Consider the following 23,057-nt stretch of genomic DNA (forward strand, 5'->3'; position numbering starts at 1 on the left):
TAAATATATATATTTTACAATCTTTATTTGTCAAAGTGCATTAGTCCAACGGCTGTTGGGATTAAATTAAACGGCAAACAGCACGCGCCCAACCGCCCCCCGAACGTCTGGTGTACTCCGGGCGGCGGGCGCGGCGTGCAAAGCTACAAAAAAAAAAACACGTCAAGTGATTAGCTGCAAAAAAAGTGTCACAAAAACATTCAAAAAAAACATCGCACACGAAGAATCGGAGCCTATCCAAGACGATCCGGAGCCCCGCCCACTGCGCCGCCGACCCCCCCCAGGCCGAAGGGGACCGCCTCCTCCTCATACATTCAAATCAGGGCGGAGCCTCCATTGGCAGTGAGGCTTCCATACAGAAATAAGAACTCAAAGGCTCCATTCAGACCGGATCGCGGGCGGAATCGCTGCAAAACGCAGGGCGCGTTCGCGATGACATCACTTCTTAGAGGCACCCCAAATCGCACCGTGATTTTGCCGCAATTTTCACGCAGCAAATCGCGTCGCAGTCACAACGCGCTATGCTTGTTGCTCAAAAAGGAACATGAGCTTCTTTTGGGGGGCTCCGCGATTCGCCACGACCGCAGCGCGATTTACCGCACTACAATCGCGGCGAGATTGGGGTGCCCATTAGAAGTAATGGCATCGCAAATTTGTCCCTCGTTTCGCAGCAGTTTGAAATCATGGGCGAAATCGCAGCAATTCCACCCGCTAGGCTGCAGTCGCACCGCTGGAGCGCACGTGCGGTTCTACGCGCCGCGCGGCCCGATCATTTCAATAGGCTGCCCCTAAAAGCGTTCAAAAAGAAGCCGCTGACCCTTCTGAGAAATGGCGCCGCACCGCGCACTTTTGCGGCATGCGTTGGCAGGTGTTAAAGAATCAATGCCACCAGAAGAGCGGCACGTTTCTGTGCATTTTAGGAGCGTGATTTTTGCGCGCGTTCTCATAAACGCAGCCCAAGACTCCGTACACACTGTGCAAGTTGCGACAAAACGCGGGCGCATTTCCTGCACCTTGCACATGGGGTGGCCCATTCATTTTGGGGTCCACGACACCCACAGAAACGCGTTGCCCTTTAACAGAAGCACGGCGGTGCCATTAAATTCTTCATGAAAACCCCCTGCGGGGCTGCTAACGCGCGTGTTTTTGCACGGGCCTAAGCGCATTGGTGCCGCAGCACGCAATTCCGCAAAAGGGTCAGGGGGTCGCTTTTTTTTTTTACGCGTTTCTTGCGCATAGGGCAACTCACTAAAATGATCTGGTTGTCGAGCAGGCGCGTTTCGTCACGTCTGCACGGGCGGGGACAGCGTTAAGTGCCGGTTCGCACTGCCGCGACTTGTGAGTTCAAAGTCGCATAAGAAGTCGCACCTCATTAATGGCAATGGAACCCCTCTAATCTGTGCAACTCAAGTCGCAGCGACTTAGAAAATAAAGGTTCCTGCGTGACTTTTGGGGCGACTTCATCGCGACTTGCATTGACTTTTGTTAAATGAAGTCACAAGCAATCCGCAATGAAGTCGCACAGGAAGTAATGTGGGAAACGTTTTCTAAGTTGCTGTGACTTGAGTTGCATCAATTGGAGGTTCCATTGCCGGGAATTGGCTGCGACTTGTCATGCGATTCTGAACTATCAGATCGCACCGGTGTGAACTTGGGGGGGCGGGGCTGAGGCATTCACACAACATTCACACGTCGCTCTCGCTGGATTCCAAAGTGTGAAAACGTTTACAAACAAACCCCTCTAAGAGGAAATAAAGAGACATTTTCTATGCGTTTTCCTAGAAGTTAGATTGTTAGCGATATCGGGGGGTGAAAGACGCACGCCGAGAGCTGCGAAGGAGACCGCAAGACAAGGCGACCCCAACCGACTCCGAAAATCGGGGGAGGGGCCACAGGAGTGTACTATCCGAGAGTCTAGGAGTGCCGCTACTTAAAGGGGAACTCCACTTTTCATCTGTCCTCAACCGGGAGTGTTAGGGAACGCCCCCCCAGAAATGTCATTTCCTGCTTCTGGATTGGCTCACTGATTTTCCCAGAAGTCACATTTTAGGTATCCCCTGCAAAAGGAATTTCAGTCTTTCGGTGAGCTACCCCTCAAGGGTTAAATACTTCTAAAGGGATGCAGACCCTGCAACTTTTCAACACTGAGACTACATGCACAAAACCTCAGACTCCTCCCATTCACAAACCTCAGACCCCTCCCATAAACAAAAATCAGACTCCTCCCATACACAAACCTCAGACTCCTCCCATACACAAACCTCAGACCCCACCCATTCACAAACTTCAGACTCCTCCCATTCACAAACCTCAGACCCCTCCCATTCACAAACCTCAGACCCCTCCCATTCACACTCCTCCCATACACAAACCTCAGACTCCTCCCATACACACTCCTCCCATACACAAACCTCAGACCCCTCCCATACAGGAACCAGACCCTCCCATTCACAAACCTCAGACCCCTCCCATTCACAAACCTCAGACTCCTCCCATTCACAAACCTCAGACCCCTCCCATTCAAAAACCTCAGACCCCTCCCATTCAGGAAACAGACCCTCCCATACGCATACCTCAGACTCCTCCCATTCAGGAACTAGACCCTCTCATTCAAAAACCTCAGACCCCTCCCATACACACTCCTCCCATACACAAACCTCAGACCCCTCCCATACAGGAACCAGACCCTCCCATTCACAAACCTCAGACCCCTCCCATTCACACTCCTCCCATACACAAACCCCAGACTCCTCCCATTCACAAACCTCAGACTCCTCCCATTCACAAACCTCAGACCCCTCCCATTCACAAACCTCAGACCCCTCCCATTCACAAACCTCAGACTCCTCCCATTCACAAACCTCCGACCCCTCCCATACAGGAACCAGACCCTCCCATTCACAAACCTCAGACCCCTCCCATTCACAAACCTCAGACTCCTCCCATACACAAACCTCAGACCCCTCCCATACACAAACCTCAGACCCCTCCCATTCACAAACCTCAGACCCCTCCCATACACAAACCTCAGACTCCTCCCTTTCACAAACCTCAGACTCCTCCCTTTCACAAACCTCAGACTCCTCCCATTCACAAACCTCCGACCCCTCCCATACAGGAACCAGACCCTCCCATTCACAAACCTCAGACCCCTCCCATTCACAAACCTCAGACCCCTCCCATACACAAACCTCAGACTCCTCCCTTTCACAAACCTCAGACTCCTCCCTTTCACAAACCTCAGACCCCTCCCTTTCACAAACCTCAGACCCCTCCCATTCAAAAACCTCAGATCCCTACCATTCTGGAAAGAGACCTTCCCATACACAAACCTAAGACTCCTCCCATTCAGGAAACAGACCCTCCCATACGCATACCTCAGACTCCTCCCATTCAGGAACTAGACCCTCTCATTCAAAAACCTCAGACCCCTCCCATTCAGAAACCTAAATGGAATGGGAGGGGCTGGTTCATGAATGGGAGGGTCTAAAGTTTGTCAATAGAAGGGTCTAGTTTTTGAATAAAAGGGTCTGAGGTTTTTGAATGAAAGGGTCTAGTTCTTGAACGGAAGGGGTCCAAGGTTTGTGAATAGGAGGGTCTGTGGTTTGTGAATGGGAGGGTCTGGTTCTTGAATGGGAGGGACTGAGGTTTGTGAATCTGAGGGTCTAGTTCTTGTTTGTGAATGGGAGGGTTCCATTCACAAACCACAGACTCCTCCCATTCAGAAACTAGACCCTTCCATTTACAAACCACAGACCCCTCCCATTCAGAAACTAGACCCTTCCATTTACAAACCACAGACCCCTCCCATTCAGAAACTAGACCCTTCCATTTACAAACCACAGACCCCTCCCATTCAGAAACTAGACCCTTCCATTTACAAACCACAGACTCCTCCCATTCACAAACCATAGACCCTCCCATTCACAAACCTTAGACCCCTCCCAACAAAAGGAATCTGCTACAAAGTTTGTTACAATCCCTGCAATGTCCATCGATCACCCAGAGGGGAGCGTTGTCTTCTCAACAAAAGTGGAGTTACCCTTTAAGGCTGGATTCACTGCCTTGCCTTTTTTGCTTGAAACGTTTTCCAATTAAATGAATGGAAACGCATCAAAACGCATGGCAACGTGCATCTACATGCGTTTCCATTGTGGGGGGAGAAGGCACAGGTGTGAATCTAGACTACGGCTGGCAAACACTCTTAGGTTTTTCTCTTTCAGCCTAAGTGGCCTCTAAAGACAGTTATCAAAACTAAGAAAAAATATAGAACTTTTTAGAAAAATTTGGAACATCAAGTATTCGGAGTTTGGGAATAATGTTACAAAAAGTTTCATAGATTTTTTTTATCGGCTGGTTTAGAAGTCTCCTGACTGGAGGTTAAGGCACTATAGTGGTTAAGGCAAGGGACTTTCCGACAAAAAAGACCAGAGACGGTTCTCATGAGACAAGGGGAGGGGCTTCACAAAAGAGCAGTCCTACCACCAATCAGAGGTCGGTGAACCAGGGAAACATTCATGAGCAGGTGTGGGGGAGAGTGCAAACTCAGATCTATGAGGGTGGTAGAACCAACGTTCTATCTTCACCGACCACCAGCAGCCTGATGGCCTGTAAACAACACACATTTCCTAACTTATAACATAGAAAACTAATCTGGGGTAACAGGGACCTTCTACCAAAATTTGTTGCTCAAGGTGTTTCTTTTGCAAGTCAAGGCAGGGAAAGGATTGAGTCTTTTTTTTTAATGGAATTTGCTGGACATCTCAGGTGCTTGCAAAGCTTACAGGTGGACCATTTGGACGGCCATCGAGTAGACATTGTTTACGAGTCCATGAAGAGGTTCACAAGGGAGGTGGGTCTCTGTCATTGCAAAGATAGTGTGAAGCTTAGTGCTCCTTGTGGTCATGGTGATGAACGTGCTTGTAAAAGGGTTATATTGTATACGGTGATGAGAACTATTAGTTCTCATTTTTTCCATGGTATTTGTGGTTGGATCTGGATTTATGCTCATTGTCATCGTACTTGTTATAGTGGGATTGATGTTTGTTTTCTTTCAACTTGTCCTTGTAGGGTTTCTGCTTGTGGTCATCTTGCTTGTCTTGGTAGGGTTTCTGTCTGTGGTCATCATGCCTGTGGTCATGCGCCTTCCATTGCTTATGTTCAAGGAGGTGGCCTTCACCATCCTTCCGTGACTTGTGTTCACGATGGTCCCCATCACCTTCCTTCCATGACTTGCGTTTATGATGGTCACCATCACCTTCCTTCCATGATTTGTGTTTATTATGGTGGCTATCACCTTCCTTCCATGACTTGTGTTTATGGTGGTCACCATCACCTTCCTTCAATGCCTTGCGTTTATGGTGGTCGCCATCACCTTCCTTCCATGACTTGTGTTTATGGTGGTCGCCATCACCTTCCTTCCATGACTTGTGTTTATGGTGGTCGCCATCACCTTCCTTCCATGACTTGTGTTTATGGTGGTCGCCTTCCTTCCATGACTTGTGTTTATGGTGGTCGCCATCGCCTTCCTTCCATGACTGGTGTTTATGGTGGTCGCCATCACCTTCCTTCCATGACTTGTGTTTATGGTGGTCGCCATCACCTTCCTTCCATGACTTGTGTTTATGGTGGTCGCCATCACCTTCCTTCCATGACTTGTGTTTATGGTGGTCGCCATCACCTTCCTTCCATGACTTGTGTTTATTATGGTCGCTATCACCTTCCTTCCATGACTTGTGTTTTTGGTGGTCACCATCACCTTCCTTCAACGACTTGCGTTTATTATGGTTGCTATCACCTTCCTTCCATGACTTGTGTTTATGGTGGTCACCATCACCTTCCTTCCATGACTTGTGTTTATGGTGGTCGCCATCACCTTCCTTCCATGACTTGTGTTTATTATGGTCGCTATCACCTTCCTTCCATGACTTGTGTTTTTGGTGGTCACCATCACCTTCCTTCAACGACTTGCGTTTATTATGGTTGCTATCACCTTCCTTCCATGACTTGTGTTTATGGTGGTCACCATCACCTTCCTTCCATGACTTGTGTTTATGGTGGTCGCCATCACCTTCCTTCCATGACTTGTGTTTATTATGGTCGCTATCACCTTCCTTCCATGACTTGTGTTTTTGGTGGTCACCATCACCTTCCTTCAACGACTTGCGTTTATTATGGTTGCTATCACCTTCCTTCCATGACTTGTGTTTATGGTGGTCACCATCACCTTCCTTCAATGACTTGTGTTCATGACGGTCACTCTCACCTCGCTTCCATGGCTTGTGTTCCTGGTGGTCACCCTCAACTTGCTTCCATGGCTTGTGCTCATTGTGGTGACCCTCACCTTGTTTCCATGATTTGTATTCATGATGGTGACTCTTACCATCCTTCCATGACTTGTGTTCATGGTGGTCACCCTCACATTCCTTCAATGGCTTGTGTTTACCATGGTCACCATCACATTCCTTCAATGACTTGTGTTCATGATGGTGACCCTCACCTTGCTTCCATGACTTGTGTTCATGGTGGTCACCATGATTTTTTTCCCATGGCTTGTGTTCATGGTGGTCACCATGATATTTTTTCCATGGCTTGTGTTCATGGTGGTGACCCTCACCTTCCTTCTTTGGCTTGTGTTCATGGTGTTCACCCTGACCTTGCTTCCAAGGCTTGTGTTCATGGTGGTCACTGTGATCTTTTTTCCATGGCTTGTTTTCATGGTGGTGACCCTCACCTTCCTTCCTTGGCTGGTGTTCATGGTGACGGCGCTCATGTTTTTCATACTGTGGCTGAGATGACCGATAATACTCATTAATGGCGTCTTTCTCCTGTTTCTTCCTGTATTGCTTATGTTGATTGTGAAATGGCTGTTCCATGTCTTCACCGTGGTCCATAAAAGATGAATTGTATTTGTGTCCATGTCGGTCCTTTCCATGTAGATCTTTATGGTCTTCTGTATTGAGCTTATTCTTGTGAAGGTGTCCCTGCCTGTCCTTGTATTCCTCATTAAAATGTCCACCATCTTTCTTTCTGTCATGGTGGTTTTCATGGAAGGATTTGTAACCGTGGTTGTGATCCTTCTCATTGGACTTGGGCTTCTTATAATGCCACTCTCTCTGCTCATGAAGGAAATCTACAGTCTGGTTGAAGTAACATCCCGATGTCTCATGATGGTCCTCCTGATAGGATTTTGCATCTTTCTCCAATTTTTTGTGTTTCTTCCATCCGTGATCATTGTTGGCGTCGTCATGATGGTGGCTCGGAGACTCGAACTTTTCACTGTAACCCTTCTTATCTTTCCCCTTGTAGTGTTTGTAGTGAGGATTGTCTGCATCTACTTTGAAGTCTTTCTTGTTTGTATATTTCGGGTTGGTTTGGTTGAGGTCGGATTCGGGTGTCTCCTCCGGTTTTCTTGGATTGTGTTGGCGGTCGGATTTGTAGCTCTTTCGGTGGCCATCTTTCTTGCCAGATCTAGAAAAGGAAATCATGGAGACCTGTACATGTTATTAGAGGAAGTGCTACCAGCCAAACAGAAACAGAACTTCACTTATCATGAATGACACTTGAATGATAAATTAGACTTGGATCGAAGCCTCGATTCCCGGCTCCCCAAACACGGACCGGTTCTACAACAGCAAAGCTGGAAATATTCAGCTACATAGTGGAAGATGTCAGCCCTAGGGTTGAGGGATAGCAGATTCTAGGACTAGTAATGATCTGATTATGACTGCCAGCATACACCTGAGACTTCTCATCCTCCACTTTTCCCCACAAAAGACTGAAAGATTGGCCATGATTGAATGAGAAGGTAACTACAAGTTTTTAAACCTTCATGTACGATGAGACCCAATAAAGCATTGGCCTCCAAACTGTGGCCTGTGGGCTGAATGTGCCCCTTTGCATGCCTTTAGGGCACTATTCCTCCCACTGATACCAATGATGGGGCACTATTCCTCCCACTGATACCAATGATGGGGCACTATTCCTCCCACTGATACCAATGATGGGGCACTATTCCTCCCACTGATACCAATGATGGGGCACTATTCCTCCCACTGACACCAATGATGGGACACCATTCCTCCCACTGACACCAATGATGGGGCACTATTCCTCCCACTGACACCAATGATGGGGCACTATTCCTCCCACTGACACCAATGATGGGGCACTATTCCTTTCAATGACACCAATGATGGGGCACTATTCCTCCCACTGACACCAATGATGGGGCACTATTCCTCCCACTGACACCAATGATGGGACACCATTCCTCCCACTGACACCAATGATGGGGCACTATTCCTCCCACTGATACTAATGATGGGGCACTATTCCTCCCACTGACACCCTCCGGCCTCCAGTCAGCTCTATAATAACCCGCTGAATTGGATACCAAGCTACCTGATTGCATGGGAGAGCCGCGAGGATTGCTTTTAGATAAAAAAGCATCACCAGCTGAAAAAAATAAAAATTCTGGAGGTTATGGCATAGAGCTGCAGCCATGACCCCGGTATAATCACTTGAAGCCAATCACGTACATTTACATGATTTGGCATCAAGTGGTTACATAATGACCATACTGGCTGGGGACCAATTATCCACCAACCTAAATAAAGGGTGACTGCAACATTGCTCTGGATATCTCAATAATCTTGAAGACAAAATTATTCCAGGAAACTGGATAGACAAAAGAAGGAGCTTGGTCATCCTATCCATGTATGAATGCATCTATAGCTCATTGGAACCAGGGAAGTGCGATAAGGAGCCACTCACCTTTTCTTAATGGCAGCCTCTCCAAAGAAGTTGGTGTAGACATATCTCTCAAAATCATCCACAAGGTCATCATTCCCGGTCTCCTTTCTTGCTATGTCTTCCAGGAAGTCTTCCACATCATCCACAAAGTCCTTGAAGCGGATATTCTGATGGGCGAAATAGGGCCCCTCGAAGAAGCCATCTAGAAGAGGTACCAGCTCGGGGAGGTGTTTGGAGAGATCGGACTTGGTCAGGTAGTTCTGCAGGATCTCTTCGAACCGTTTCCTCTCAACTGGTTTCAGCTCTACGTTGAAAAGGTCAATGCCGTCTTTACGGGCGCAGTCTTCCAGGCCGGAGCATCCTTCGGGAACCCGGTACTGGTGGTCTGAGAGCTTCTTCCAGAACTTGTTATGGTCATGGTGTCTGTGGTTTTTACCGTGAGCTTTGTCCCCGTGTTCCCGTCTCTTGTCTTCTCCATGTTTGTGGCCGTCGGAAAATTCTCTCTGGCCCTTGCGAGGATGGAAACTGTCTTCTGCTTCTCCGTGGTGATGACGAGAGTGTTTGTCCTTCCAGTTTCTCTCGTTGTCAGGATGGTGAGGAGTGTCCTTCCACCTGTTCTCTTTGCCTTTGTCCTTCCAGCTGTCAGACTCATGCGGATTATGCTCTTTATCTTCAGGCCCGGTTTTCTCCCCCTCCCAGTGCTGATGCTTCTTTTCCCGCCAGTGCTGCTTATCTTCATACTTTTTACCCTTCCATTCTTCATGCTGGGATTCTGGTTGCCCGTCTTCCATCCGTCTTTTTCCATGTTCTTTTCCGTGTTTGAAATGCTGCTTCCTGAAATGTTCCCCTGGGGCGGCTGAATCTGAACCTTTCCCCCATTTATCTCCTTTTTTCCATTCTTTACGACCATGGTGCTTCTTCTCTTCCCCGACCAGCTCTTTCCTTTTCTGTGCATGCTCAACGTACTTCTTCTCCCATATCTCAGATCTCTGAGCCTCCATCGCCAACCTGCTGCTCATCTCGGAGATCTTGCCTTTTATTCCTTTCTCGTCCTCTGCCTCGCTGGTATTGGATGTCATGCCGTCCAGATCCTGTCTGAGGGAGACCACCAACGACCGCTGTTTGTCCAACTCCTGGCGAAGCATCTGAGATTCTGCCACCAGGGTCTCCTTCTGAGTCAGGAATCCCTCGATCTGGCTCTTGGTGGCCTCCAGGTCGGCTTTCAGCTGGGCATTCTCGGAGGTCAAGACCTCATTATCTCCACTCTCGCCCTCCAAGGTCTCCACCTTCTCCTGTAGGGTCTGCAGTTTCTCCTTGGCGAAGAGGTGACCAGTCTCTTCTCGGAGGAGAGCATCCTTCAGCCTCACATTTTCTTCTGTCAATCTAAACTCTTGCGACTCCGGAGTGGTTTGGTCTCCGCCTTGCACCAACGCTTCCAGTTCCTCCTTCTGAGCCTGAAATAAATATATTCATGTCAACCATTTGATGGAACTTTCATAATTTGGTGTCATAATAAAATTGGGCAAACAAAGACTTGGGGGGCACACTCTACTTATGCATCACATTAAAGATGGTGCTGCTATAAGACCATACAAACAGAACAGAATATTATAACGTGCACATACAAAATGTAATTTAAATCCTACAAGGCTATTTAAAGCACCTGAACATAACAAGCAAATATGGGTATTTGGTCACACCATATGGCCATACAGTGCTTAAGCCCACTATTGCGTCAAAGTTCCCCATTATCAGTGGGCCCGACACTATTCATAGAATGAAAGATCCAACTTCTCAACCATGGGAGAAATACACTCCTCTTTATGGGAGAACTAAAAGGACTCCTCCTATAAAATACTCAGGTGGACACTGATTAGAAGTACTGGTTGAGTATGATGGGGTGCTCTGGACTCACTGAAAATGGGGTACTTTGACGCAGTAGCGACCACTGTATGGCCATATGGTGTAACCAAATCCCCATATTTGCATATTTTCCTATTATGTTCAGGTGCTTTAAATAGCCTTGTATAATTTAAATGACATTTTGTATGTGTGCGCTATAATCTTTTGTTCTTTAATAAAATTGGGGTCTGGTGGTACAAAGTCTAAAAGGTGCAGAGTTTGGACATACAGGATCTGGAGGTACAGAGTTTTGAGGTACAGGATACGGAGGCACAGGATCCAGGGGTAAAGTGTTTGCAGTTACAGGGTCTGGGAGGTACAGGATCTGGAGTTACAGCATATGGAGGTGCAGGGTCTGGAGGAGTAGGATCTGGAAATACAGGGTCTGGAGGTGCAGTGTTTGGAAGTACGGGAGCTGGAGGTATGGGGTCTGGAGGTACAGGATTCGGGGGTATGGGGTCTGTTGGTACAAGATCTGGAGGTGCAGGGTTTGGACATACAGAATCTGGAGGTAGAAGGTCTGGAGGTGCAGGGTCTGGGAGGTACAGAGTTTGGAGGTACAGGGTTTAGAGGCACAGGGTCCAGAGGTACAGTGTCTGGAGGTACAGGATCCAGTGCCACAGGATATGGAGATACAGGACCTGGAGGTGCAGTGTTTGGAGGTACAGGGTCTGTAGGTACAGGCTTTTGGAGGTACAGGATATGGAGGCACAGGATCCAGGGGTACAGGGTCTGGAGGTACAGAAACCGGAGGTATGGGGTCTGTTGGTACAAGGTCTGGAGGTGCAGGGTTTGGATGTATAGGATCTGGAGGTACAGGATCTGGAGATGCAGGGTCTGGGAGGTACAGGGTTCGGAGGTACAGGATCCAGGTGTACATTGTCTGGAGTTACAGGGTCTGGAGGTACAGGATCCACAGGCACAGGATATGGAGATACAGGACCTTGAGGTGCGGTGTTTGGAGGTACAGGATCTGTAGGTGCAATGTTTGGAGGTGCAGGATCTGGAGGAATGGGGTTTGGTGGTACAGGGTTTTGAAGGTACAGGATACGGAGGCACAGTATCCAGGGGTACAGGATCTGGAGGTACAGGGTTTAGAGGCACAGGATGCAGGGGTACAGTGTCTGGAGGTACAGGATCCAGTGGCACAGGATATGGAGATACAGGACCTGGAGGTGCAGTGTTTGGAGGTACAGGGTCTGTAGGTACAGGCTTTTGGAGGTACAGGATATGGAGGCACAGGATCCAGGGGTACAGGGTCTGGAGGTACAGAAACCGGAGGTATGGGGTCTGTTGGTACAAGGTCTGGAGGTGCAGGGTTTGGATGTATAGGATCTGGAGGTACAGGATCTGGAGATGCAGGGTCTGGGAGGTACAGGGTTCGGAGGTACAGGATCCAGGTGTACATTGTCTGGAGTTACAGGGTCTGATGGTACAGGATCCACAGGCACAGGAGATGGAGATACAGGACCTTGAGGTGCGGTGTTTGGAGGTACAGGATCTGTAGGTGCAATGTTTGGAGGTGCAGGATCTGGAGGAATGGGGTTTGGTGGTACAGGGTTTTGAAGGTACAGGATACGGAGGCACAGTATCCAGGGGTACAGGATCTGGAGGTACAGGGTTTAGAGGCACAGGATGCAGGGGTACAGTGTCTGGAGGTACAGGATCCAGTGGCACAGGATACGGAGATACAGGACCTGGAGGTGCGGTGTTTGGAGGTACAGGATCTGTAGGTGCAATGTTTGGAGGTGCAGGATCTGGAGGAATGGGGTTTGGTGGTACAGGGTTTTGAAGGTACAGGATGCAGGGGTACAGTGTCTGGAGGTACAGGATCCAGTGGCACAGGATACGGAGATACAGGACCTGGAGGTGTGGTGTTTGTAGGTACAGGGTCTGTAGGTGCAGTGTTTGGCGGTACAGGATCTGGAGGTACAGGGTTTTGAGGTACAGGATATGGAGGCACAGGATCCAGGGGTACAGGGTCTGGAGGTACAGGACCTCGAGGTATGAGGTCTGTTGGTACAAGGTCTGGAGGTGCAGGGTTTGGACGTACATGATCTGGAGGTACAAGGTCTGGAGGTACAGGATCCAGAGGCACAGGATCTGGAGATGTAGAGTCTGGGAGGTACAGGGTTTAGGGGCACAGGATACAGGTATACAGTGTCTGGAGGTACAGGATCCAGAGGCACAGGATCTGGAGATGCAGAGTCTGGGAGGTACAGGGTTTAGGGGCACAGGATCCATGTATACAGTGTCTGGAGGTACAGGATCCAGAGGCACAGGATCTGGAGATGCAGAGTCTGGGAGGTACAGGGTTTAGGGGCACAGGATCCAGGTATACAGTGTCTGGAGGTACAGGATCCAGAGGCACAGGATATGGTGATACAGGACCTGGAGCTGCAGAGTTTGGAGGTACAGGATCTGTAGGTGCAGTGTTTGGAGGTACAGGATCTGGAGGAATGGGGTCTGGAGGTACAGGGTTTTGGGGGTACAGGATATGGAGACACAGGATCCAGGGGTACAGGGTTTAAAATTGGGAGTTTGTATTCCCTGCTGATAGATTTGTCTTCAAAGAAAATTGTGTAGCACTACTAAAGAAAGGACATGATACTCCCAAAGGACATATATTTACAACCCATGAACCAAACCAAATTATAACACCAGGACTCCATTCATTGCCATGAGCCAACCACGTTCACACCGCTACTTTGGGGGCCTCCAATAGAAAGCTGGAAGTACCTGAAGTTTGGCCTGAATGTGCCGAATCTCTTGGTTTTCCTTGGCCACCTTATCCAGAAGGTCATTCATAACCTGGAGGCTGTCCGGATCCCCGGTGAACTGGTCGGCATGCTGATGAAGCCACTCCTGGAAGGAAAAAAAGAAAAGGACAACGTGTGACACAAATATGACATCGCTGGGTCTAGAATAAGGTATGTGATGAAAACGGAAAAGCTTTATTTAAAAATGTCATTATGATGTTGATGAGAGCGGCACGGTGGCTTAGTGATTAGCACTTCTGCCCTGAGGCACTGGGGTCCTCCATTCAAATCCCCATCAGGACACGATTTGCATGGAGTTTGCATGTTGTTGCAGTTTCCAGACACAAGCTGCTATGGTCTAAATTGTCCCTGGTATATGTGTGTGCGGGTATAAAGATCCAAACCGCAGGCCCTGGTACCTCTGTGTGGAGTGCAGCTCTGGTACATATTTCAGGTGTGGAGCCACAGAGGAAGGAAGGGTCCAAGGTGAGATGAGCACCACAGATCCCAGCACTGGCATTGCAGCTTTACTGACTACAATGTGTATTAAAAGGAAGGACAATGATATTCGGGAGATCAACACATGACAAATGGAGGTTTCAATACGGAGCTCCAGTACAGAATGACTTTATTGATCAGAACTAATTATCCTCCAAACCTGAATCAAGGACTAAACATGATTCTGGAAGTGTCAGGACTGTACTGGTGTGGGGGAAGCTCTATGGGAGCAGGATCTGGAGGTACAGGGTATAGAGGTACAGGATCTGGAGGTAAAGGGTCTGGAGGCGCATGGACTGAGAGGTACAGAATCTAGAGGTATAGGATCTGGAGGTACAGAACGTGGAGGTACAGTATCTGTAGGCACAGGCTTTGGAGGTATAGGGTCTGGAGGTACATGGACTGGGAAGTACAGGATATGGAGATATAGGGTTTGGAGATACAGGATCTGGAGGTACAGGGGTTGGAGATACAAGATCTGGAGATACAGAACGTGAAGGTGCAGGGTTTGGAGATACAGGATCTGGGAGGTACAGGGGTTGGAGATACAAGATCTGGAGATACAGAACGTGGAGGTGCAGGGTTTGGAGATACAGGATCTGGAGGTACAGGGAGTGGTGGTGTAGAGTTTTGGAGGTACATGGACTGAGAGGTAAAGGATCTGGAGGTGCAGGGTTTGGAGGTACAGGATCTTGGAGGTACTGGAAACGGAGGAACAGGTTTTGGAAGTACCAGGATCTGGGAGTACAGGATCTGGAGGTGCAGAAAACGGAGGTACAGGGTCTGGGGGCTAGGGTCTGGAAGGACAATGATTTGGAGGTGCAAGGTCTGGAGGTATAGGATCTTGGGGGACAGGGTCTGGAGGTACAGGATCTGCAGGTACAGAATCTGGAAGGACCAAGGTCTGGAGGTACAGGATATGGGGGGGGGGGGCAGGGTCTGGAGGTACAGAATCTGGAAAGACCAGGATCTGAAGGTACAGGATCTGGGGGGACAGGGTCTGGAGGTTCAAGGTCTTGTGGCCAGGGTATGGAAGGACCAGGGTCTGGAGGTACAAGGTCTGGAAGTAAAGGTTCCTGGGAGGATAGGGTCTGGCGGTACAAGGTCTGGGGGCCAGGGTCTGGAAGGACCAGGATCTGGAGGTAAAGGTTCCTGGGGGGAAGGTCTAGGGGTACAGGGTCTGGAGGTACAAGGACTAAAGTTACAGGGTCTGGGGGGACAGGATCTGGAGGTACAAGGACTAGAGTTACAGGATCTGGGGGGACAAGATCTGGAGGTAAAAAAATATGGGGGGGGGGGGGGGGGGGTCACAAGGTCTGGGGGTACAAGATCCAGAAGTATGGGATCCAAAGTGGATCACAGTGCACCAAAGAATTCTGAACCCACAAAATATTCCACAATGGGACTGAGCCGGGGGCGGCACACGTACCTGGATGTCGGCGATGGTGTGTGGCGGCTCGTCTCCTCCTCTTGCGCTGCGCGGGACGACAGTGTGAGGGAGATCTACACAAGACAACGGACGTACAGTGAGGACAGCGCCATCCATGTATAGTTACCAGAATCCGGGGAACTTCACCAAACGACTCCCCACCCGCCCCCAGAAGCCTCCGTCCCCAAATCTCAGAATTCAGCAGAGTGACACCTGGACCAGGCCCGGGTCTTCAATACCTTCCATAGCCTGACAGGCCCCCCCCCCCCCCCCCCATGCAGGGATTGGAGGCCCGTGGCGCACACGCCCGGATCCCGCTCTGCAGAGTTCAGGAGAGTTCAGGTCGGGGGCTGGGCAGAGCCGGTCAGTGACGTCCTCGGAGGTGGTGGGTCGAAGGAAGGAGAGAATGATGGAGGAACACGATGACCTACCTTCATCTCCTCCCAGGCCACCTGTCGGGGGAGAAGGAAGATATTAATGACTGCAGAGACACAACACATCCATCTATACAAGATAAAGGAGATCACCAACCCGCTATATATTGGGGGAGGGGACAGTATATATGACTGGTTGGGGAGGGGAGGTATACATCACTCATGGGGGAGGGGTGGTGTATATATAGCTGTGGGAATGGCATACAGTACATGGTGCAGCTAGCAGGGGGCGCCCCGCTCCCTCCTCACCTGTGAAGATCAGGACAGCGAGGGCCACCAAAGCCACGGCGGCAATAATACATTTATTGAGGGTGAGTGTGAGCCCGGCGTCCGCTTCCTCTTGCACGGCCTCTCTGGGGGCGGGTCCTATGCTGGTGGGTGGAGCTCCTCTCGCAGCGCGTTTCCGGAGACCCTCCACATCGTCCTCACTGCTGGAGCAACTCACTTCCTCCAGATCTCCTCCTACAGAGCGACAGCAACAGGGGAAGAGGTGAGAGGGGAACCTCAGGGGCGGTACTAACACATGATTGCCAGTCACAGGGTGAGAGGAGCATCCAATACCCCGGGGACAACCCCACAGAACATCACAAAAAGGGTCACCCTGTAGTTTTGGGACAGACTTACAATTTTTGTTAGGTATTTATTTTGGTCTACGACCCCATCAGGGACCCAAGATATGAGGGGTTCTCACCATCCCTGTGCTGAGTTCCCGGGTCTGTACACCCGCTGTGCTCATTATGAGAGGTTCTCACCATCCCTGTGCTGAGTTCCCGGGTCTGTACACCCGCTGTGCCCATTATGAGGGGTTCTCACCATCCCTGTGCTGAGTTCCCGGGTCTGTACACCCGCTGTGCCCATTATGAGGGGTTCTCACCATCCCTGTGCTGAGTTCCCGGGTCTGTACACCCGCTGTGCCCATTATGAGGGGTTCCCACCATCCCTGTGCTGAGTTCCTGGGTCTGTACACCCGCTGTGCCCATTATGAGGGGTTCTCACCATCCCTGTGCTGAGTTCCCGGGTCTGTACACCCGCTGTGCCCATTATGAGGGGGTTCCCACCATCCCTGTGCTGAGTTCCCGGGTCTGTACACCCGCTGTGCCCATTATGAGGGGTTCCCACCATCCCTGTGCTGAGTTCCCGGGTCTGTACACCCGCTGTGCCCATTATGAGGGGTTCCCACCATCCCTGTGCTGAGTTCCCAGGTCTGTACACCCGCTGTGCCCATTATGAGGGGTTCTCACCATCCCTGTGCTGAGTTCCCGGGTCTGTACACCCGCTGTGCCCATTATGAGGGGTTCTCACCATCCCTGTGCTGAGTTCCCGGGTCTGTACACCCGCTGTGCCCATTATGAGGGGTTCCCACCATCCCTGTGCTGAGTTCCTGGGTCTGTACACCCGCTGTGCCCATTATGAGGGGTTCTCACCATCCCTGTGCTGAGTTCCCGGGTCTGTACGCCCGCTGTGCCCATTATGAGGGGTTCTCACCATCCCTGTGCTGAGTTCCCGGGTCTGTACACCCGCTGTGCCCATTATGAGGGGTTCCCACCATCCCTGTGCTGAGTTCCCGGGTCTGTACACCCGCTGTGCCCATTATGAGGGGTTCTCACCATCCCTGTGCTGAGTTCCCAGGTCTGTACACCCGCTGTGCCCATTATGAGAGGTTCCCACCATCCCTGTGCTGAGTTCCCGGGTCTGTACACCCGCTGTGCCCATTATGAGGGGTTCTCACCATCCCTGTGCTGAGTTCCCAGGTCTGTACACCCGCTGTGCCCATTATGAGAGGTTCCCACCATCCCTGTGCTGAGTTCCCGGGTCTGTACACCCGCTGTGCCCATTATGAGGGGTTCTCACCATCCCTGTGCTGAGTTCCCGGGTCTGTACACCCGCTGTGCCCATTATGAGGGGTTCTCACCATCCCTGTGCTGAGTTCCCGGGTCTGTACACCCGCTGTGCCCATTATGAGGGGTTCCCACCATCCCTGTGCTGAGTTCCCGGGTCTGTACACCCGCTGTGCCCATTATGAGGGGTTCTCACCATCCCTGTGCTGAGTTCTCAGGTCTGTACACCCGCTGTGCCCATTATGAGAGGTTCCCACCATCCCTGTGCTGAGTTCCCGGGTCTGTACACCCGCTGTGCCCATTATGAGGGGTTCCCACCATCCCTGTGCTGAGTTCCCGGGTCTGTACACCCGCTGTGCCCATTATGAGGGGTTCTCACCATCCCTGTGCTGAGTTCCCAGGTCTGTACACCCGCTGTGCCCATTATGAGAGGTTCCCACCATCCCTGTGCTGAGTTCCCGGGTCTGTACACCCGCTGTACCCATTATGAGGGGTTCTCACCATCCCTGTGCTGAGTTTCCGGGTCTGTACACCCGCTGTGCCCATTATGAGGGGTTCTCACCATCCCTGTGCTGAGTTCCCGGGTCTGTACACCCGCTGTGCCCATTATGAGGGGTTCCCACCATCCCTGTGCTGAGTTCCCGGGTCTGTACACCCGCTGTGCCCATTATGAGGGGTTCTCACCATCCCTGTGCTGAGTTCCCGGGTCTGTACACCCGCTGTGCCCATTATGAGGGGTTCCCACCATCCCTGTGCTGAGTTCCCGGGTCTGTACACCCGCTGTGCCCATTATGAGGGGTTCCCACCATCCCTGTGCTGAGTTCCCGGGTCTGTACACCCGCTGTGCCCATTATGAGGGGTTCTCACCATCCCTGTGCTGAGTTCCCGGGTCTGTACACCCGCTGTGCCCATTATGAGGGGTTCCCACCATCCCTGTGCTGAGTTCCCGGGTCTGTACACCCGCTGTGCCCATTATGAGGGGTTCTCACCATCCCTGTGCTGAGTTCCCGGGTCTGTACACCCGCTGTGCCCATTATGAGGGGTTCTCACCATCCCTGTGCTGAGTTCCCGGGTCTGTACACCCGCTGTGCCCATTATGAGGGGTTCTCACCATCCCTGTGCTGAGTTCCTGGGTCTGTACACCCGCTGTGCCCATTATGAGGGGTTCTCACCATCCCTGTGCTGAGTTCCCGGGTCTGTACACCCGCTGTGCCCATTATGAGGGGTTCTATTATGTATTTCATGCAGCACACACCATGCGTCACATGCAGCACCTGTTCCGCTAGCAGAGCGCCGCCCCCAGCTCCTGAGTCCGCCCAGCGGTAGGGAATCGGGGAGGAACTGCACTAACTTCTCAATGTAACGCGCTTCAAGACAAGAAGACAGAGAGGGGGAGGGGAGGTTATACGGAGCCGGGTGTGGTACAAAGTGCCGGCGGGAGAGGTGATGACATCGTGTTTATGACACGCCCCCTCCGCAGGATGGCATTGGCACTCACCCAATCTTCTGCGCAGTCCTGACTCCTCCCCCAGTCTCTGCGGCTCCTCCTCCTCTGGGGGGATCTCCAACTTTTCCTGGTGGGGCGGGATCTCGGTGGTGGTGGGAGGAGACTCAGGCTCCTGAGCAGAAGACTCCGCCCCCTGAGGAGGACAAAAAAAAATGCTTGAATATTTAAAGGGCCGATACCCCACTGCTTGGTGACTGCGCTCTACAATTCCTCTACAATCCCGCCATTGGATAATTTATTAGGGCCGCCAGCCGCGCCATGAGAATCTACCGATCCATATACAGATATAGACGTGAAATATGGAACAGCAAATACGTAAACATGGCAAAGTCATAATTAACAATTCGTTCCAGATAATAGAATCAGAACGCATCACTGACCCCGCCCCCGAGGTTCTGCTTATTACATTCCCACCTCTTACCTTCACCTCCTGCACTCTCGTCTCCTCTCTCTCGGGAACGGCAGTCGGTTCTGGACCTGAAATCAGACAGAGAGCCGGGTGACACTCCGGACTGAGGTGGGGGGGGGGGGGCAGAGATTAAAGAGTAACTCCGAAATATCCGATCTATGGGGCCTTTACTCCGCCCACATGTCACTTCTCCATCCGGCCAGAGCTCTCTATCACAGTGACAGACATTTCTCCACAATAGCGCCCCATGAGGTCAGGATCCAAATTACAACGGCTTATTGTATGAACTAATATCAATGGCGGATGTGAATGGAAGGTTAGGATTAGAGGGTCTCCAGTGCCGCCAGTGTCCCCAGTAACCCCAGTGTCTCCAGTATCCCCAGTAACCCCAGTGCCCCAATGTCCCCAGTAACCCCAGTGTCTCCAGTATCCCCAGTGTCTCCAGGGGCCCAATGTCCCCAGTAACCCCAGTGCCCCAATGTCCCCAGTAACCCCAGTGTCTCCAGGGGCCCAATGCCCCCAGTAACACCAGTGCCCCAGTAACCCCAGTGTCTCCAGTATCGCCAGTGTATCCAGTGACCCAGCAACCCCAGTGTCTCCAGGGGCCCAATGTCCCCAGTAACACCAGTGTCTCCAGTAACCCCAGTGCCCCAATGTCCTCAGTGTCTCCAGTGCCCCAGTAACCCCAGTGTCTCCAGTAACCCCAGTATCCCCGTTAACCCCAATGTCTCCAGTAACCCCAGTGTCTCCAGTGCCTCAGTAACCCCAGTGCCCGCAGAGTCTCCAGTGCCCCCAGTAACCCCAGTGTCTCCAGTGCCCCCAGTAACCCCTAGTGTCTCCAGTAACCCAGTGTCTTGTGTCTCCAGTAACCCCAGTATCCCCAGTGTCTCCAGTAACCCCAATGTCTCCAGTAACCCCAGTAAACCCAATGTCTCCAGTAACCCCAGTGCCTCCAGTGTCTCCAGTGCCTCAGTAACCTCAGTGTCCCCAGTGCCCCAATGTCTCCAGTAACCCCAGTGTCACCAGCGCCCCAATGTCCCCAGTGTCTCCAGTAACCCCAGTATCTCGTATCTCCAGTAACCCCAATGTTTCCAGTAACCCCAGTACCTCCAGTGCCTCAGTAACCCCAGTGTCTCCTATAACCCCAGTGCCCGCAGAGTCTCTAGTGCCCCCAGTAACCCCAGGGTCCCCAGTACCTCCAGTGCCTCAGTAACGCCAGTGTCTCCTGTAACCCCAGTAACCTCAGTGTCTCCAGTAATCCCAGTGTCTCCAGCAACCCCAGTGTCTCCAGTACCCCAGTATCCCCGGTAACCCCAGTGCCTCCGGTAACCCCAGTGTCTCCAGTACCCCAGTATCCCCGGTAACCCCAGTGCCTCCGGTAACCCCAGTGCCCCCAGTGTCTCCAGTAAACCCAGCGCCCCCGGTAACCCCAGTGCCCCCAGTCTCTCCAGTAACCTCAGCACTCCCAGTAACCTGTCAGAGAAGCCAGAGGATTAGCCAATCACCTGATCGGATCTCTTACCTGCAGGTTTAACCTCTTCATGGCTGGGCAGCGGTTCGCCATGCTCGTACCCCACCGTCTCCACCGGGAGGCCCTGAGAGTGAAGGTCAGAATCAGAACAAACGTCAATCATCTCCGCCATTAAAAACCAAATGACTTCAGGAACCTGAATTCTCCGGCATAGGTCATAAACCCCGCCCCCCTCCGGTCCTCACCCTATAGATGGATGAAGCCCCTCCCACCATTTACAGCAGAGTCCCGATTAAGGTGAATATGAAGTCATGTGATCATCTGGGACAACAAATCCCGAGGTCAGGATCCTACACACCCAGCAATGGTATTTCTGTCCATCCAGCCCTTAGATTAACCCAGCTCTGCCACACAGTACAGTCCTGTCTGGCAGGGGAGAGGGGCCCGACTTTTCTCTGCTGCAGTTCAGTAACACATATAGGCCTTGTCCCTCCCCCAGCCTGTGACTGGCCAGGGAAAGGAGAAGCAGCACATTGTTGAGCTCATCTCTCTGTCTCTCTGCTCTCTCCTCCTATCAGCGTGCTTCTTGTTACCACATGAAGTGATGGTCAGCATCACTCCACCCTCTTCCTCTGAGCTCCGGCTATCCCGGACAAGCCCCAGCCTGTGATTGGACAGTGAAAGAAGAAGCTGCACAGTGACTGATTGGCTCCTTGCACTGCTTCTCCCTCCTCCATTCTAAGCTCTGCTGTACAGGGACTGCAAGAAGCTGATACCAGGCCCCAATAATTACAATAAATCAATAAGTAATGTTGTATTCATGTTACAGAGTTGCAATTATTTGTTACATCTTCTTCCTGTCTGTATGGATTTTTGTCTTCTACATCCCCCCCCCCCGCAGTTCAGCTTATATATATTGGATGGGGGATGGGCAGCGAGGGCTCCACTGACATATACAACTGCAGCCAATCAGAGGTAAGCTTTCCTTTCAGAAGGATGACACACTAGACTGTGATTGGCTGCTCCTGATCTCCCCCAGTCCTCAGTACAGGTTGGGGGGGGGGGGGGGGGGAGTAGAATGTGTGATCCGGAGGGACGCCGCGACGGCTTATCTTACTCACTGCTATAAATAGAGCGAGATCTTCAGCGTGTCACCGACCCCCCCGAGCCAAGAGTCAGAGCCACACAGCATGTCACCAGCTATACAGGGGCCACAACCATCATAGGGGGGGGCATAATGAGGGGCCACAACCATCATAGGGGGGGCATAATGAGGGGCCACAACCATCATAGGGGGGGCATAATGAGGGGCCACAACCATCATAGGGGGGGCATAATGAGGGGCCACAACCATCATAGGGGGGGCATAATGAGGGGCCACAACCATCATAGGGGGGCCATAATGAGGGGCCACAACCATCATAGGGGGGGCATAATGAGGGGCCACAACCATCATAGGGGGGCATAATGAGGGGCCACTACCATCATAGGGGGGGCATAATGAGGGGCCACAACCATCATAGGGGGGGCATAATGAGGGGCCACTACCATCATAGGGGGGGCATAATGAGGGGCCCACAACCATCATAGGGGGGGCATAATGAGGGGCCCCTACCATCATAGGGGGGCCATAATGAGGGGGCCACAACCATCATAGGGGGGGCATAATGAGGGGCCACAACTATCAAAGGGGGGGCATAATGAGGGGGGCACAACTATCATAGGGGGGGGCATAATGGGGGGCCACTTCCATCATAGGGGGGACATAATGAGGGGCCACAACCATCATAGGGGGGGCCATAATGAGTACACAGGGCCCCAACCATCATCAGGGGGCCAGGATGAGTACACAGGGGCCACAACCATCATAGCCATAAAGAGGGGCCACAACCATCATAGGGGGGGCATAATGAGGGGCCACAACCATCATAGGGGGGCCATAATGAGGGGCCACAACCATCATAGGGGAGGCCATAACGAGTACATAGGGGCCACAACTATGAGATTGGGGACAGGATTAGTACACGGGGGCCACAACCACCAGCTATACAGGAGC

The 23,057-nt window shown here is 51.4% G+C and overlaps 2 protein-coding genes across 2 annotated transcripts; both read right to left on the reverse strand.

The window, feature by feature from the left end:
- On the reverse strand, positions 1-4,906 carry LOC141116667 (uncharacterized). Its single transcript, XM_073609059.1, has 3 exons — positions 4,826-4,906; positions 2,619-3,296; positions 1-2,504 (listed from the first exon to the last, which is right to left on the reverse strand). The coding sequence occupies exons 1-3, from the start codon at positions 4,904-4,906 to the stop codon at positions 2,151-2,153; spliced, it is 1,113 nt and encodes a 370-aa protein (XP_073465160.1). The 3' UTR covers positions 1-2,150.
- Positions 1-21,125, reverse strand: PBXIP1 (PBX homeobox interacting protein 1; the record flags this gene model as incomplete). Its single annotated transcript, XM_073608672.1, is given in 10 exon segments — positions 1-7,470; positions 8,776-10,208; positions 13,396-13,521; positions 15,343-15,416; positions 15,774-15,794; positions 16,026-16,238; positions 18,889-18,981; positions 19,113-19,254; positions 19,543-19,598; positions 21,053-21,125. Coding segments are annotated over 10 exon segments (4,743 nt in total), but the record flags the coding sequence as incomplete, so codon positions are not given.
- Positions 21,126-23,057: the final 1,932 nt, after the last annotated feature.

This window comes from Aquarana catesbeiana, linkage group LG13 (assembly GCF_042186555.1).
Source record: "Aquarana catesbeiana isolate 2022-GZ linkage group LG13, ASM4218655v1, whole genome shotgun sequence".
NCBI classification, from domain to species: Eukaryota; Metazoa; Chordata; class Amphibia; order Anura; family Ranidae; genus Aquarana; species Aquarana catesbeiana.